Source organism: Balaenoptera physalus (genome assembly GCF_965194825.1).
Source record: "Balaenoptera physalus genome assembly, chromosome: 7".
NCBI lineage: Eukaryota > Metazoa > Chordata > Mammalia > Artiodactyla > Balaenopteridae > Balaenoptera > Balaenoptera physalus.
Genome location: NC_138886.1, coordinates 97,397,313 through 97,415,039, shown reverse-complemented (window position 1 = coordinate 97,415,039; position 17,727 = coordinate 97,397,313). Strand labels below are relative to the sequence as shown.

Sequence of the window (17,727 nt, the reverse complement as noted above, 5' to 3'; positions counted from 1 at the left end):
CTTTGGTCTGTGTCTGTGCAAGTGTGTGTATCTGGGGGAGGAGCCATTGTTTTATACCCTGAGCTCTCCTCTGGAGTTATAGAAAAAAAACAAAACCACACAAATAAATAAAAACAAAACTCTAGTTCCTTCGTATCACGGCAGAAACAGAAAAATGGATGCAATGACAGCTGGTCAATCCTTCCAATGGGAAAACTGCTGGTTAACTACCAAGCAGCACTGTGTACAGGCTGTGGGGTTCCAACTAGCTAGTCCCCCATTTCCTCATGCTGACGCATCTGTGAGCGCCCTCCACGACTCTCAAAAGGAAAAGACTATGAATTTTTTCCTTAAACCTTTCATATCTGAGGCTGGGGGTATCCTACTGTCCACAAACATATACATGCTCAGTAGGCCACGGGGCACACAGAACATGGTGTTACGTGGTGTTATAGACACGTGGTAAACACTATTCTTAGTCTTCATTCTTCCCATTTATGTCATTCCTACTATATTAGAAACTCCGAAGCTCAAGGAACTATGACATAAACATTAATCCAAAAGAGTACCATCAAACACTGCCTGTCACACACAACAGTGCCTTCCCCAACAGCTGTCTCTCGAGCTCAGCTGCTCAAAGTTCTGTGAGGAAAAGGCAGTTTGCTAATGCTACTTCTGGAAAGCTTTGAAGAATAAAGAAATTCAGATTAATATATAAACAGCCTTCATAAAATCATAAGAAAAAATGATAATGGTAACCAATTTTCACACATATTGAAACAGCATGCTAATTAATATTGGTCATGTTATAGTATTCTGCTTTATAATGTAATTCACAATGAACAAATTTAACTTATTTATTTTCAATTAGCAGTCCCAATTATTTGGCACTAACAAAATTTCTAAAGCAAAGTGGACCAGGAAAAAGAAATCAATGTTCCTTTTGGCTTTTCTTGATAGTTTAAAAAGTAGAGAATAAATATGGGGAAATACAAATATAGCATAAGTATAGTAAATATAAACATAGTATAATATAAACTTGCTTTCTATTTCCATAACTACATCTCATGTGTCTATAATTTATGTCCATCTATTTTCTACAAGCCTGCTTTTTTTTTTTTTTTTTTTTGGCTGCACTGCACGGCTTGCGGGGTCTTAGTTCCCTGACTAGGGACTGAACCCGTGCCCCCTGCAGTGGAATCCTTACCACTGGACCGCCAGGGAATTCCCAAGCCTGCTTTTTTTTTTACTTAATTTTGAGGAACTGAAGAGACTTGCAGAAAACAGAAGCCAGTTTTATTAAGTGGATAATAATTTTTAAATTCACAAATCACTTCCTGGAATTTTAGCAGTTCAGCTATAGATGAGGCGACTCCTTATCCTATAGTCTTTCTAGAACCTGATCCCTTTCTTCTGGCCCCTTCACCATTGGGGAGTACCTGGGGGAACCCCAGTGCCCAGGTGGCTGAGGAGCGCCCCCAGGGAGAAGAGTCAATAGGGCACTCAAGGCCGGAGCCGACTCCAGGGCAGAAGTGCATCTGAGAAGCAGCCACGCCATCTGGATTTCACACACAAAGGCCTCGAGGCCAGGGCTGGCTCAGACCCAGGTGCCTGTCTCCAGGCCCAGCCTTTATTCCAGCAGCTACAGAGACAGCTAGGTCCCTGTTCCCATCTCTCCCCAAAGCAACTGCCACCATCACCATCCAACACATCTGGGTGAGTCTGTTTGTGTTGGGTCAACAGTCTTCTGATTGGACTGGTAGGATTTCGAATCCCATGATAGTGACTTCAGTAGCGTGCTGCCACAATAAAACAAGTATTCTTATTAATTTCCTAAAAGCAAAATGATAGAACCTAGAAATGGACAGAAAAGAATAGAAAAATAAACTGCCAGCATGTAATTCAATATGATTTTCAAAGGCTGGAATTTTTTAAGGATCCAACTATAGCTATCCTACTTTAACCATATAATGACTTTAAAAATGAAACTTTGGTAAGTCACACGAAAATTCACTGTAGATGATGAACATTTTATCATATGCCTTAAGCAAGAGACTAATGTCCAAATGGATACATGTCTTATATCTAATGAGAGTTAAGTATTTTTTAACAACCCTATAGACTTCAATATGCCCTTTGACTAGTTCTGACAACAAAGCCCTCTTGGGAAAACTCTTGGTTGTCACAGTGACCACACCAGGAACATGCACCTGTACGCACAGCATTCTGAAGCCACGTTAGATCAAAACCCTGACATTCAGAAGCAGCTGCATCACCTACTTGAGTAGGTGGGTTTACGTGGAACCCACATAGCTTGGTTTTGGTTACCAGACTACCAAAGTGGAAAGCAAAGCCAGCGGGCGTGTGGAAAACAAACTTGTCCCAAGGACCTTACGGTGCACTTTCACGTGGTTTATGAATCTCCTGCAAAGTGCCGTTGATTTCGTTTCATCTACATATGGTCTAAGAATAAGTGTAGGTAAAACAAGATTTCAACATATTTTCAAATCTTGTCAACCAAGAACTCCTGAGAAAATGCTCTTTTTGGCAGGATCAGACATTGTTGCTTTCCCATCTCATCCAGACCATCAAGAAGCTACAGCATTTTCTCGGTAAGAATAGTAAAATGCATAGTCACTTAGTAGATGTTTCAGGCTTGGAAACCTAAATCAGTGGCATCATTAAGAGTCAGTGTTTCCCATTAGCCAAAAGTAACATAGCAGTGACAAACAACTGTGTCTGTCCCATCCTTAAAAAGAAGTCAGAGGAGTGGGGAGGGGAGTGGAGGCAGGAGGAAAGGAAAAAGACATGCCTGCCAAATTCTCTTTGAAGCTACGGCCTTCTCCCACTCACCTCACCCTTCGCCCGTCCACCTCACACTAGTACACCTTTCTCCTCCTTTCCTTTGTATTCCCCTGTGCCTCCCCCCCTCCAAATGAAGTCAAGGCACCTCCATCCAGAGCCTCACAGAGCTCATCTGAGTCACCCAGACTATACCACCCTTCTTCTCTTCTTCTCTTTGATCATGCCATTCCCCATGCCCTCCAGCCCCGGCCAGAACTAGCCTGCCACAGGCAAACTGACCCTGTCATTTCTCTGCGAGAGCAGCATCAGGCCCTATGGTGTGGTTTGCACACTCAGCCTTTCACCACAATGTGCCTCTCTCTTGCTTATGTTCAGAGGATGCTGGTCCATTTAGTTAATACTCTCCCCTGGGTTCTGCTTCCCCTATTGTCTGCTAACAGGCCAGCCTTTCCCAGGCCAGTAAGACACCTGTACCACCCAGGTACAAATTAAATGATGAGGGAGTGGAGCATGCTGTGTGCTGCCAGCTCTGTGTTCCACAGTGTTTTAAACCCTCAGACTGGCAGCAGGGCAGAACAGACCAAGACTCTTACTTCCTGAGAGCACCTGGCACCTGCAGCTCACCTGTGACACAGAACTCCCTGAACCAGACATGAGGGATGCACACTGCCCACCGCTGAGGGCATGAACAGAGCACACCAGCCATATTCAGGCTGCTGTATGAAGCTGTGAATACTGCAAAGGGGAGCCCGACCTGGGATCCACCTGAGGGTCTCCAGGTTGTGACCACTGAAAGCTCCCGAGGAGTCTCTGCATAAAGGTAACTATGTTTCTGGAACATACAAGCAAATGAAAGAAACAGCCTTTCACCACGAAAGCCAATGTGGTGCTACGGAGCTGAGGACATGGCAGGAAGTGGGGCTGCATGGGACCCTGCAGCACTCAGCATTCTACGCCCAACAGAGACCCAAGGGGCTATAGGGACGAAGACGGAGGTGAACTGAAGTGGACGTCACAGCTGCGGAGCCAGGGTGGCCTGGGTGGGCCAGCACAGAAAACTGACCAATCCCATGCAAAGTTAGAAAGGTCCTTCTTTTCTGAGCAAATAAATCACACAGCGTGAGAAAAGAATGAGGATTTGTACATCTGGAACGTACTGGGCCTTTGAAAAGAGTGTCCATTGACAACACTCGGTATTCACATGGTGCCTACAGCCCTGATCAAGGCAGTAGGAGCATCAGCTAGAGGTGACCCTGCAGAGCCGGCATCACCTTCTCCAGCTACAGTCACACGCCACTCTCAGTACGACTATCTTCAAGTAAGGGTAGTGACAGATGGCTTCATTTGAAAGGCTTACAGAATCACAATTGTCTCATAGTAATTAGAAATAGAAACCTTAGGAATCTATAGTACTGAGTTTTTAGCATTGGAGAATCTCTCTAGTTTTGAGTTCCAAAGGTAAGACCCACTCCCACACTTGTCCCTGAACTGGTCAGCTTCACCCATGTTACCAGGCCTGCACTGAGCTGCCATACAAGAAGGTGATTTGTCAGTAAATAGCCTTAGTTTAGAGGATGATCTAGTAATCTACAATTTCCACACTTCATAATATTCTTATTTTAGACTGCATGTTTTGTGAAACTTCTCTATATTTCCTACTAAATATACAATGACTTTTACATTCCCTACATTAGTAGATAAAGTTACCTAGAACAGAAAGGCATGATTTTCCCCCCAAAATTACACTGGCTCACTAGAAGAGGGAATACTCTGACCTCAACTTTTGCCAAAATTTCAAACAACATTTTCTGTCTTTCCACTTCTCCCTCCACCCCCAGAGTTGATCAGCCAGAGGTCTCTGAGGGAAATCATTACAAGTCCCCTCTCAGCTTCAGGGATGTGTGCAGCAATACACCAACTGCACAGAAGCGGCCCTGTGGACAGCTGGTGGGACCTCCCCAGGAACACTGACCTCTGGAAAGAGCGGACCATATCTCGTGGACAGCAGAGCAGACACTGCTGTTGCTCTGCCTGGGACATGCTAACCACAGCAGGACAGCAATCATCAGGACTGTTTCCAGATCAAAGTTCAGTTTAAAGCATGCACCTGCTGTTTCATCATTTTACTGAATGAACACCATTGCTGGGATGCTACTGAGGAAAACAGCCTGTGGCTTGTCCTCCTTTCCTAAGAGCCCCAGTGAAGCCCACCTCCTTTATGCGGGGACTCTCAGGGCGAACTCAGTTACGATCCTTCTAATGCTTTAAAAATGCACAAGAGATTACGAGGTACCGAGGAAAACAAACAATGGATTTTACAGTACATACATTCTGGTGGAAGTCTGTTCTTTCTAAAAGCAAGTCTCTCAGTTTTCTTTCTGCTTTCTGCCAAGCTAAACAGGACTCCGTAAACATACTGACGAACTGGCCTATAGAGCAGGGCGGCGGGAGGCAGGTCTTTGCTGGCTTCATCTTCAATAGAAACAGCAATTTTGATTTCACCCTTTGCATGGAAGAAAGCAGAATAATATTGCACGTTTTTCATGTTGAATTTACAATAAACTCACAGAAATATACTGTATTATCTCCAGTTAACGAAATTGCAATTCTATTCCAAATCAATTGCTTAATAAGTTGCCTACATCAAGATGTGTAGGAAGCGTTCATTTAGCAGGTTGTCGTCAAAACATATGCTCAAAGAGTCAAAATAAAATCTACATTGTTTTATTTTTAATCTGGAACCAAGAACTAAAGAAAACCATGTAGATGATCCCAAAGTCTTTGAAACAGTCTAGATAGATAACATCAGACAACAAATAGAATAGAAAATGCTGAGAAGTGGCAAATTTTATTTGAGTCAAGATAGCCATACGTAATGAAATTCATAATTTTCAATGACCTATATAAAATCCAAGAAATGAGCATCCTGAAAATAAAACAGTCACAAATTTCCTTTACCAAGCTCTTCCATAAAAAATTACCATACACAAAAATGATCTACCTAAGAGAACTCTTTTAAGCGTTATTCATTTTTAAAGTGTTCGGCATGTATCAGGCCTCTGCCCCAGTGCACCAAGTACTCAACAGACGCGTCACACTGAATGAGAGGGCATGATGGTCACTAGGGGCAGAAAAGGAAGGAAGCCCCGTTCTGTTCATCACCCCCATCCACCTCTGCCAACACAGCAGGGGCTCTGTTGTGGCTCCAGGAGACAAATGACTGCTACGACCACCTGCACCTGAGACCCTGGTCCTGTCTTGAATATTTTATGCTATCAAGGTACATCTCAAGAGATTTCACAAGGAATTTTATTTATGTATATTCATAACATAAAAATATATTTATGACCTCCAATGTATATTAACTCTATTGATACATACTTTTAATTATGTCATTGCATTTACTCTTTCTTTCACATAAATTTAATTTCAAAATTGGTCTTTTCCCTTATCAGAACCTTCATACTCATTAATCTAGTACCTACATGTGGTTAACACTCATCTAGTGAGTATTACTCTCTCAATATTATGAGGCTTTGATAATTCTCTACATTCTTACTATGAAGCTTCACTTCACTGCAAATGTCTCAGCCTGGACAATTTAATACCAGAGCTACTCAGCTCCCAGGAAACAGCACACATTTTAGTCTAAACTTTTCCCAAATATATTGAAAAATTTTAGGTGGCACCTTAAAATCAGAAGATAGTCGAGTTCACTTTTCTCAACCACAGTGATTTTATCAATATTTGCCCTTGAAATCAGTGAGTACCGAAGAGGAGGACAGGCAGTTTGCATCACTCAGACTGACTTAACCGACAGTCCCCAAGTCAGATCCACCAGCATGGCAAGGCACAAACAGCAGGGAGTCCAGGGACCTCATATTCCAAACAACCACAAAGAGAAAGAGCACAATCTTCCCCAAACTCAGGTCCCTTTAAGCTTAGCAAAATCCTTTTCCTGCAACAGTAACTTTCACTTACCCTTATAATTTATGTTGGACCTGAAAAATAAAATGTTTACTTTATAACCATAATCTGAGAAGTGATACCACACATGCATACCCATGTCAATAACAGATGAGACTTGGAGGCAATTACAATTTAAAAATACGTTAAAGGACCTGAATAAGTAGTACTGGTCTTCTTTTCCTTTATTTTATAAAATATAATATTTTTCTTTATTTTATAAAATATAATATTCTTCATGTCCTTTAATTTATAAAATATAAAAGTAAGCAGTTCAAATTAGTCAATTAACAGTTAAAGTCCGGCTCAGGAGTGCTGTGGAATGGGAGTGACTTTTGTATTTACTGACTCCATTCTACAAACCATAGATGGACTACAGAAAATAGGAAGAAAAAAGTTTGATCATATATGGTGGTATAGATACTGATGAAAACATGTTAAATATACATACAGTAATGAACCAATTCTGCATGAGAAATCTGGTCACCAAGTTAACCTGTTAAACTGTAGGTCTGTGATTATAAACATAAAGACTACAAATCACTGAGGAAATTTAAGTACACATAGATCTATTCAAGACACTAAGATTCAGAAACAATTAATACCACACTGTATATCTATTTAAGCATACATTTAGTAAGATAATAATAAATCGACGAGGTCCTGTATTCCATTTTTTGCTATAAGTGCTCAGTGAGGTAGAGGAACAAGTCGAATTACATGAACTGCTATCAGCCACTCAGAAGTTGGGTATTTCTAGGACACATGATAAATCAGATATTGAATGTGACATCACAATTTAACTTGACACTGTAGCATAAATATGATGTAGGAAATTTTGAAATTAGAAATAAAAAGAATAAAATTACAAATTAGAAAATGACATGACGTGCCATTAATTAGAAGTTTCAAAAATATTTTGTATTATATTGAAGAGGAAAATAAGACTTTTCCCAAGTTCTTCTTTTATTATAAGTATAAATTTCTATCTTTTTTCTCAAAGTTTAGGAAAGGGAAAATGAACTTTGTTTCAAGTAGCTTGTAAGATAAAAAGCAGTTCCAAAAGGAACAAGGACACACTCCACAGGAGTGTCCACTGTGAGATGACGGCCACACCCACAGCCCCTGTGCATACCTTTGTCAGGACGTGGAAGATGTAGGGGTACATCAGCCCCTTCTTGTGCCGGTGCTCGGCCACTCTCAGCACCTCAGGCGCGACGGGGGGCAGGGGCGGGGTGGTGATGTCCATGTGGTTCCTGGTGGGCATGGACAGGAGGCACGGAATTGGCTGAACAGTGCCAATCTGGCTCCCCTTTCCCTCAGCAAGCTGGCTGCCCGAAGAGGCAGTGGACGAACCTTCTGCCTACAGAGCAATGGGTCAGAGGGGAAGATGGTTTCATGTCACATTTCCACTCCTTTAACCTGTCTGTCCACTTGCAACACAGGGTCCTATCCAGAGAGACGTGATTAACAACTTCGCCAATGAGGACAAGGGAACTATGACCCACTCCTCCTTGGACAGTGGAAGTGGTAAACGGACACCCACTATGCCTGTGTTGGGGGTGGGAGCCTGGAGGACTGCTGCAGCTTCTGCTGGGTGACCCCCACCCATGGCTCCTCCCTTGGGATCCCCGTGGGGTGAGTGGCCTTCTGTGGTTGCTAACCCTGGTCCCACCTGGCTCTCCCCATGTGGTCAACTCCTGTGTTTCTGCTTTCCTTGGAGACCCTTCCTAAACTAAATAGGCATCATCCTCTACAGATAAAAAAACTAATGCTCTGAGAGGGTATGTCTTTCGTCCGTGGTAACAAGACCAGTAACTCATGGACCTGGGACTCAAAACTAGGCTCGAGTCAGGCCTGCTCTTCACCACCACCACCAGCTGTTATTTAAAGAAGAAACAAAAAACAAACCTCAGGCATTCTCTTAGGTCATTAAAAGCCCCAAATTAAGTATATGTAGAGAACTATCTACCAAAAATTAAAACCAAAGAACAAGCTAATACCATTAAAAATGATGAGTCAGATCTATATATACTAACATAGAAATATGTGCATGGTAAACTGTCAGGTGAAAAATACCCATTCTGTAACAATCAATCACCAAAATACAGAATGTATGTACATGAATAGGAAAGAGTGTGGACACCAAATGATTACCTCAGTGCTGGATTGCTGCAAGGCAGCAGGACCAAGGGGAGGAAAGGCAAAGGGAGAGTCTTAGTTTTCTCTTTACAAATTTTAGCAAAGTCCTAATTGTTTACCAAGAGCAATTATTATTTTTGCAGTAAACTGTTTTTTCTCACAGTAAATCCTAGTAATAATAATTGCTCACTGATTTTGTGGCACCTTAAAAAATATACATTTTTCTGTTTTGAAACGAAATGTATTCTTTACAGTGGTATGCAACAAGTGCTTAATTTTATCCATTAAAACGTAAAGTGCCAAAATTAGTCTTAAGATGAATAACTCATGGATAACTCACGAGTGTTTTGTACACTTTCCATTCCATAGAATGTAGACATGAACAACTGAAAATGCTTTGGGAGGTACTTTGCAAATAGTAGGCATCCAGAAAGCATTTCTGTTACCTATTTGCAGGATAATCATTCAACAGTGAGAATATTTCAGAGTTTTAAACAGATTTCTAATATTCCATCACCTTATATAAAACAAGCCCTCTTCCAGCCTCACATGTGGGGACAGATGTGGCTTTGTAAGTTAAACAGATATTTCTAGAGATGAATATTAACAGGTAGAAATAGAAAAAAAAAGGAAAATAAAATTTAGTTTATCTTTTTCATTTTTAATGTATACATCCCAGGTGGTTTTCTCACTTAATCACCACAAAAGCCCTACAAGAAATGAGGGCTCTGGAAGGCTATGCAGAGAGCAGAGAGAAGAGGATGTCTACTAGGTCACCACCCTGCCTTGTGAAAGAAAGCAGGCTGGCGGCAGCACAGCCCTGGGGTTCCTCCTTCCTCTCTCATCCCTGTCAATGTATTACTCATAAATAACATGCTTAAAATAAGAGAGAGAGCATTTTACTTTAAACCAATCCCTGGCACTACATGCTGAGAGAAGGAGAATTTGAAAGAATAAAAGGCATAGACTTACTACCTTTGTTTGGTCTCCTGAGTCTCCCCGTGCTTGAGGTTCTGAATGGCTTCCTGTCTTCTCCCAGCCAATTTTGTTCCCACTGATATGGCTGAACATAAAATGAACAAGAATACTGATTAGTGTCGACCACTTCCCACACATGCTCATAATAATAAGGGCCTGCACTAAGCCTACAGACTCAGTGATACCTTATGCTTTCCTGATCTCACCTCCCCCAACAACCTATCTCCAGAGAGAATCCTATCACGGGAACACTTTCCACCTACTTCAAACAGGTAGGTGGTAACCACCCACTGTAGAAGAGAAATCAAGCACCTAACTTATGCCTCACTGCTCGGCTTAAAGATGGTCTAGGATGTGCTAGTGCCTCAGGATACACAGGAGACAAATGCAGACCTCGCCTTTGGGAGCTCAGTCATCTTGGAGAAGTAAGATTTAAAAAATCATATTTAATTGATAATTATCAGGCAGTAGAAGATTGAATGTTATCTGGGTCACATGTTACTCAATTTATAAATAAATGTAAGGTATTACATGTCAAGTGACAATTCAGGGGGGCATTCCTATTCATGGAAAGGGGCATGGGAGCTAAGGCTCGGGATAACTCACACGAACAAGTCAGAGGTGGGAGGGCGCCTTCCAGGCCCAAGGAGAGGGAATGGATTTGGTAAGCTCAGAGAACAGGGAGTTAACTGAATCTTATTTGGGGAATGACTTTATTTGGCAAAGTAAAAGTGGGAAAAAGAGATGGGGAAGATTGCAGAGTATCTTAAATGCCAGAATGAGGTATTTCAATCAGTGTTGTTAAAAAACTGTGGGTTGCGATCCGTTAGTAGCCTGAGAAAACAATGTAGTGGATTTAACACGCATTTTTAAAAAAATGAAATGGGGACCTCCCTGGCGGTCCAGTGGTTAAGACTCCGCGCTTCCACTGCAGGGGGCACAGGTTTGATCCCTGGTCAGGGAACTAAGGTCCCACATGGTGTGCAGTGCAGCCAAAAAAAAAAAAAAAGAAATGGAATAGACCAGATGCAGTGAATGTGGTATGAATGTTATTATTTCAAAAACTCTTTGTGCATTTGTGTATTATGGGCCACATTGTAAAAGAAAATTTACTTCGGTACCTGGGCAAATTTTGTGAAAAGCACTATCCTGGAGGAGGAGAGAATCTAGAGGGGCTTGAGCAGGGAGGTAATGCTGGTGAGCTGTAGGGATGGCCTGGGCCACTATAGGCATCCACCCTTCACTTGTCCCTTCCCCTGCAGGGCTCCACGCCAAAATTACCTTCTAAAACCAGTGCTGGCCACAAGGCAAGCCAAGCCAACGTAGAAAGCTTTTACTTGGTTTGCCTTTCTGACTCGCCTGACAAACAGAGATTTTAAGACTTGGTAATTCTATCTTCCAAGCGACTTCATTTTAGTTCTACTTAAAAAAAAAAAAAAAAAAGCAGTTGCAAAAAAGAGGAGAGATGAGAAGCCTGTTCCATCTTAAACCAAGAATCGTGTCCCATGTTGTGATATTTTGGAGTCTAATTCTAGCTCCTTGATCCCAGTCACGGGATGGGATACCCCAATACCTCCGCATGAAACAAGGTCGCCCAGATGCCCAGTTATCCAGCATCCGGGCTCCCTATCTTCAGTGAGGACTCAGAGAAACCACTGTTCTGTCCAAGTTTGCTACTCATGTGTGCAACCTCAGGCTACAACTTTGCAAACCCAGAGGAAACCCAAGTGGTGAGAAGGCATAAAAATAAATCTAGGTATTCCAAGAGCATAGTGATCCATCCTGTTTAAAATCCGAGAGAAAAGCAGCTACTACGTGAGTGAGCAGATAAGAAGCTGGACAAATTGATTTGTGAATCAATTATTTGCTGAGTGTCTACTGGTCAGGACATGTTATGTGATAACTGTGCCAGGACCTGTGAAATAGGGAAACAGACAGTGGACAATCTTGTCATACATACATCCAAAGTGAGTATTCCATTAGAATGTGGTATAGAGCTGCTTAAAAGGTTGGTGACTTTTATTCTGTGAAATTTTAGAACAAATTATTTGGATATTTACATGTTTTATAAAGAAACATAACATTTGTTACCTACAATTTTAAACATTTAAGTATAACATATCAATAAAATGCACACGTGAACAGCTTAATGAATGTCCACAAACTGAACACATCATGTAAGCAACCAAATCAAGACTCGGGGCTGACATCCCAGGATCCCCTTCTTGACCTGCTCCAGACACTGCCTCAAGGGCAACGGTTATTCTGACTTCTAACAGCAAAGACTTCTTCTATCTGGTTTTGAACGCGATATAAAAAGAATCATGCGATTGTACACTTTTTGTGTCCAGGTCTCTTGGCTCAACAATACTATTGTACACAGTGCTGGTTCGGTCTCAGTGCTGCATGCATTCCATTGTGGGGGCACGCCACAGTTGGATCTGTAATCCAGCCCTGCAGGAGATCCCTGCCCTTGATGCACTTAGTATTTTGTTGTTCTTGTGTTAGCCTTTTGGGAGGGAATGCAGTGAATCTCAGCATAGTCTAATTTGCACTTCTCTGATAATGATGAAGATAAGCATCTCTCCATGTGTGACATCTTCTTTTGTGTTGTGCCTGTTCAAACATTCTACAATAGGTGGAGAATGTACAGAATGTTCTTATGGACTTATAGGAAGAAATTATACGTTCTGGATACAAGTTCTTGGTCAGGTGTATGGACTGCAATTATCTTCCATGCCCTACTGGACTGCCACCCCTCCCTCTTTACAACAGATTGACGTTTTTGTATACATGTGATGCCTCATCTTGTACGACTTGGCTGCAACTGGGTGCAGCCTTCCCTGACCACCCCATCCTTGCTATTCTCATTTCTGTGTTTCCTTCATGGCATGCATCATATTCAGCACTATTTCTAATTACTGTCCGTTTTCATCATTCAATTATAAACTCCATGAAGATAATAAGACCTTATAGTCACTACTAAACAGGTGTCCAACAGTTGAATGAATAAATCACATAATTGTAGCCTACAGGTATATGGCAAAGAAGGTATAAAACCTGGGTTTTATATGGGTACAGTGTGGTGGGGAGACCATACCAACACTACTCAAGTGGAAAGCTTGTCCCACTTAAGATCACATAGAATTTTTATTTATAAATCTTAGTTTTGTTTTATATAGATTATCAAACTAAAAATAATGTAATAATCTAAATGCTCATAAGACCTTTTATTTTTATTTATTTATTTAAATTTATTTTTTTGGCTGTGTTGGGTCTTCACTGCTGCGCGAGGTCTTTCTCTAGTTGTGGCGAGTGGGGGTTACTCTTCGTTGTGGTGTGCAGGCCTCTCTTGTTGCGGAGCACGGGCTCTAGGCACGCGGGCTTCAGTAGTTGCAGCATGCAGGCTCAGTAGCTGTGGTGTGCGGGCTCTAGAGCATGTGGGCTTCAGTAGCTGTGGCTCGCGGGCTCTAGAGCGCAGGCTCAGTAGTTGTGGTGCACGGGCTTAGTTGCTCCGCGGCATGTGGGATCTTCCTGGACCAGGGCTCGAACCCGTATCCCCTGCATTGGCAGGTGGATTCTTAACCACTGCACCACCTGGGAAGTCCTTCATAAGACCTTTTAATACTGTACTATAAAATCTAAAATTCTGCCTGAAAATAATCTTGACAATGGCCAATTTTTTTAAAGTCCAAAATATTTCAATAGGATAACTATATCACTTTACAACTTAAGAAAACAAAATATTTGAATATAACAAATGCCTTGCTTTGAAGAACAAGATAGATTAGAGATTTCAGAATTATTTGTATATTCAGTTAGGTTCCATTCTATACAACTGCTCCCACCTCATAATCACATTTGGAACTGTTAATGTCGATGTGAAGTTTCATCAGCTGTGCCCTGGGGAGACCTGCTGAGACCCATGCAGGCCACAGGGAATTCTGCATGTGTTCTCAAGTTGAATTTTCCTGCTCACCCCAAGGCAAAACTCTCTGCTGGTAAAATTCAGGTTGAGAGAGAAGGAATCCACTCACAGCCACAGCAAAAGTGACTGGATTCAAACCCAGACCCACCATTCCAGACATTACCACACGCTATTACCAAAAAGCCATAAGATGCGCTTATGACGCAGCAGGCAATCAACAGAAAAGAACTACACTCATACCAGATTGGTGGCAAGGAGAAAGGCCAGCATCACACCACTAGGTTCTGCGGACTCTCAGGAGGTGCTGCAAGGCCTCACTGCATTCCAGGACACCTGGGGCTTTTTCTGCAGTAAAGCTGGTTGAAAGTAGCCAACTCTCCTAACTACTGAATTCTCTCCTACACATTTTTGTAGTCAGCAGGTTGGTGATGCTAGGATGGAAATAGACTGGTGTCCATTTACACCAAGTGTAAAAGTGTCTGACCGGTCACATGCCCCCCTGCCATGGGTGTGGTTTGTTTTTATGGAACAGAAAAGGAAGATAGCATTGACCACAAGCTGACTTACTTGTCAATAGGAAAGAAAGAAAAGTCAAATAAAACTAAAGGGAAGGGCTTCCCTGGTGGCGCAGTGGTTGAGAATCTGCCTGCCAATGCAGGGAACATGGGTTCGAGCCCTGGTCTGGGAAGATCCCACATGCCGCGGAGCAACTAGGCCCGTGAGCCACAATTACTGAGCCTGCGCGTCTGGAGCCTGTAATCCAAAACAAGAAAGTCCGCGATAGTGAGAGGCCCGCGCACCGCGATGAAGAGTGACCCCCACTTGCCACAACAAGAGAAAGCCCTCGCACAGAAACGAAGACCCAACACGGCCATAAAAAAAAAAAAAAAAAAAAAACTAAAGGGAAGAAGCAAAACATGAAAGATCAAATCTTCAGTAGCACTATCTAGTATATGTGTGTAAGGTCACAGATACGGTTAAATCATGTAAAGCTTCAACAAGCATGCATACATTTTCATTTCCATATGCTCCCTAACTCGGGAATGGAAAGGAGACTTGATCCACAGCCTGTTCTCATTCAACAGACCCCCAAGAATTCTGAGGAAGGGACCTGGCAGTTAGGTGCTCCTACGACAGAGGGTGAAGATTTGAGCTCCCTGACAAGGGAAGCCACAAGATTATCACATACAAACACCCTAGGTACAGTCTCCCTATGCCCCAAATTAAGCTAGCGTCACACATTCAGATTCTTTCATAAAAAGCTGGTAACAGAGAAGTACTGGTCTTGTTCCTATGCAGCAGTCAGATGAGCCTCTTGTCCCGAATGCTACTCTTTCGTGTTTGTCAGGACTTCTCATGCTTTTCCCACCCAAGTGAAGGTTCAGAGACACCTGAGTCAGATGAGCTCGACATAAAATGCCTACATGGGTCAGTAGGTGGCTAGAACAAATACAGACCCTCTCCCTATGATGGCATAGGTAATTATTAATTTTTACCGAACATAAAAATTCAGAATAGTTTTTCTGAGAAGATATTAGAAATGTTACCTTATATTAAAAAATCAAAATATAAATGTAAAGTAGCCATTTGTCTGGCACAACAGCGTAACAATCTGAAAGGAAAATGTGCAGCTGTATTTAGTCTGTCTGGGACTGGGTACCCTAGGGCAGGGTAACATGTAATTGTCTTTGCAAATCACACAGTTTCTTTGGAGAGGAAGCCTGACAGGACTCAGAGTAGAACACCAATACCACTTAAAGGAAAAAAGATGCATTAGAAGAAGCATGTTTCCTAGGACACCAGATCAAGGGCGCTAAATGAAATTCTTTAGGTATTTTACATTAAGAATGAAGTCATATGTTTTGGTATTTTATTGGACCATAGTTAGTTTTTAAATAATAGTGATAGCTGTCACTTACTGTGGTTACTCATCAACTGATTTAAATCACAAACAACCCAGAGCCCTCCCATTCACATTGGGCACATTGGGCCCAGGGAGCTCTAGGTCACATAACCCCAAGTGGCAACTGGTATCTAGCAAGACAAGCCATGGGAGCTTGGGGTATTGGGTCCTGACAGCACTGGGTCTCTGCACTGGTTAACAGTCTCTCAGGCACTGACAGCGACCTTCTATAGCCCAGATCTGGTCCCACAGGGACCACATGGGGGCATGCAAAGCTTATACAACTGATGCCGCCATGACACGATACCTCGAAATCGATGTGTACGTAAATGTACAGGGAAAGAGAACAAATCTATACAAATGAAGTCACAAAGTGGAGAAAAATTAAGTTAGTCTTCTCTCCTAATAGGACTTTTAAATATCCATTTAAAAATGTCAGTAATGACATGCAAAAACACTGAAGCAATATTCAGTGTACACATACATATTTACACTTATACATACAAATAAGAATACATACTTACAGAAGTGTAGTCAGTATAAAAAGGAAAAAAGGTAAGTTGCTGTCCCTAAGATAAGATCTCATTATTGTAAAAACCCTATGTTAGTATATGCAGTAAAAAATAAGGTGTTTGAATATTCACCAATCTTTTGAAAACAGTTGTCTCTCTAGAGGTGGGATCACGGGGGAGTTCCTATATTGTATTTTCTAATGTTTGAATTCTATAACTGTGTATTGAAATGGTAATTAGAAAGAAGATACAAAATAACTGAAAACTGAAAATTAACAACCTCAGATCAGACTCAAATTCTAAAAGCCAATAAATCTATGAAAATAATATAAACACCTCCACAAGAATTCAACTGTAATTCTTAATTCAACCAAAACAGAATTACAAAGATTTGACAAAGACCAGGAAAGAAGAAAAGAAAAACAAGAATACAGCCTGAGGTTTGGTTTGGTTTTGTTTTTTACATTTTAACCAATAATAGAGAAAGAAGTATATGTTGATGATACTCTAAGAAAAGGAATAGGAAAAAAAAGTTATTTTGTTAGAAGGCAACACATTCCTTTCTTATTTTACTTCAAAATAATTGTCCTGGAATAGCTGCCCAGGCACCGGCCTATGTCCTTTGACACACAAAGAACCACAGCAAGAGCAGCAGGCTGCGTTTCTACAGAAGCGAAGCCACCAAGGAGACTCGGGACAGCTTTAGCCCTGGCCTGGACACCCGACTCACCATAGCTGTGTGCAGGGGGCCTCTCGTAGCCTAAGACTCCTTGTCTGGCACAGACCTGCAAACCCTGCAGGGACACGTGCTGACTTCAAGAGAACAACAACCCAGGAAGTCCATTCCAGCAGTGTGATGGGAAAGACACCTGAACACTCCCAGCTGAAGAGACTAAAATGCCAGGTAAGGTATTAAAAAAAGGGAGGGAGATAAAGGACAGGGCCTGCCGAATGCATACATACACACATACAGTAAAGGTGCCACCATCTGAACCTGAAGACCAGCCAAGAGGCACTTTCACACCTGGCAACTCCTCCATAGGACACCTTAGCACGTACTTCCTTTCACATCAGGACATTCTTTGGAGTGGCTCCACGGTACTCCCTATAAGGAATGTCTCTATTGTCTGCATTTGGGGCATACACACATCTTTTGCTCTTAAATGCTCCCCCACACCCACCTTTGCACACAGATGGTGCAAACCCTCCCAGGAGGAAGATCCACAGCCCTCAGACACCTGTGGGTCATGGTGATCACAGAGACCGAGGACCTGCCAGGAGAGCCTAAACCTCGTGTCCCACCAACTCCACCGATGTCCCCCACTGAACTTTATCTTTAAAAACCAGTGTTTGCCAATTTTATAGGTTAAAGAAAGGTACCTTGTTATGTTTTAAGTTGCATGCCTTTGATTTTTTTTTTTAGTGAGAGTGAACAACATTCTTTCGTGTTACTGACCATCTGTGTTTCCTCTGGGAACTGCATGTGTATATTCTTTGCCATATAAAGCAGTTAT

The 17,727-nt window shown here is 42.0% G+C and overlaps 1 protein-coding gene across 4 annotated transcripts in view; it reads right to left on the bottom strand.

Annotated features, from left to right (window-relative positions):
• FAM120A (family with sequence similarity 120 member A) overlaps positions 1–17,727 on the bottom strand; it is a 103,597-nt gene that overhangs the window by 31,684 nt on the left and 54,186 nt on the right. For all 4 annotated transcript variants that reach the window (XM_082469610.1, XM_082469609.1, XM_082469612.1 and 1 more), the window contains exons 8-10: positions 9,868–9,955; positions 7,886–8,113; positions 5,113–5,287 (exon numbers count right to left, since the gene is read on the bottom strand). In XM_082469610.1, the coding sequence (XP_082325736.1) occupies positions 5,113–5,287; positions 7,886–8,113; positions 9,868–9,955 (491 nt within the window). The remainder of the gene's footprint in view (positions 1–5,112; positions 5,288–7,885; positions 8,114–9,867; positions 9,956–17,727) is intronic.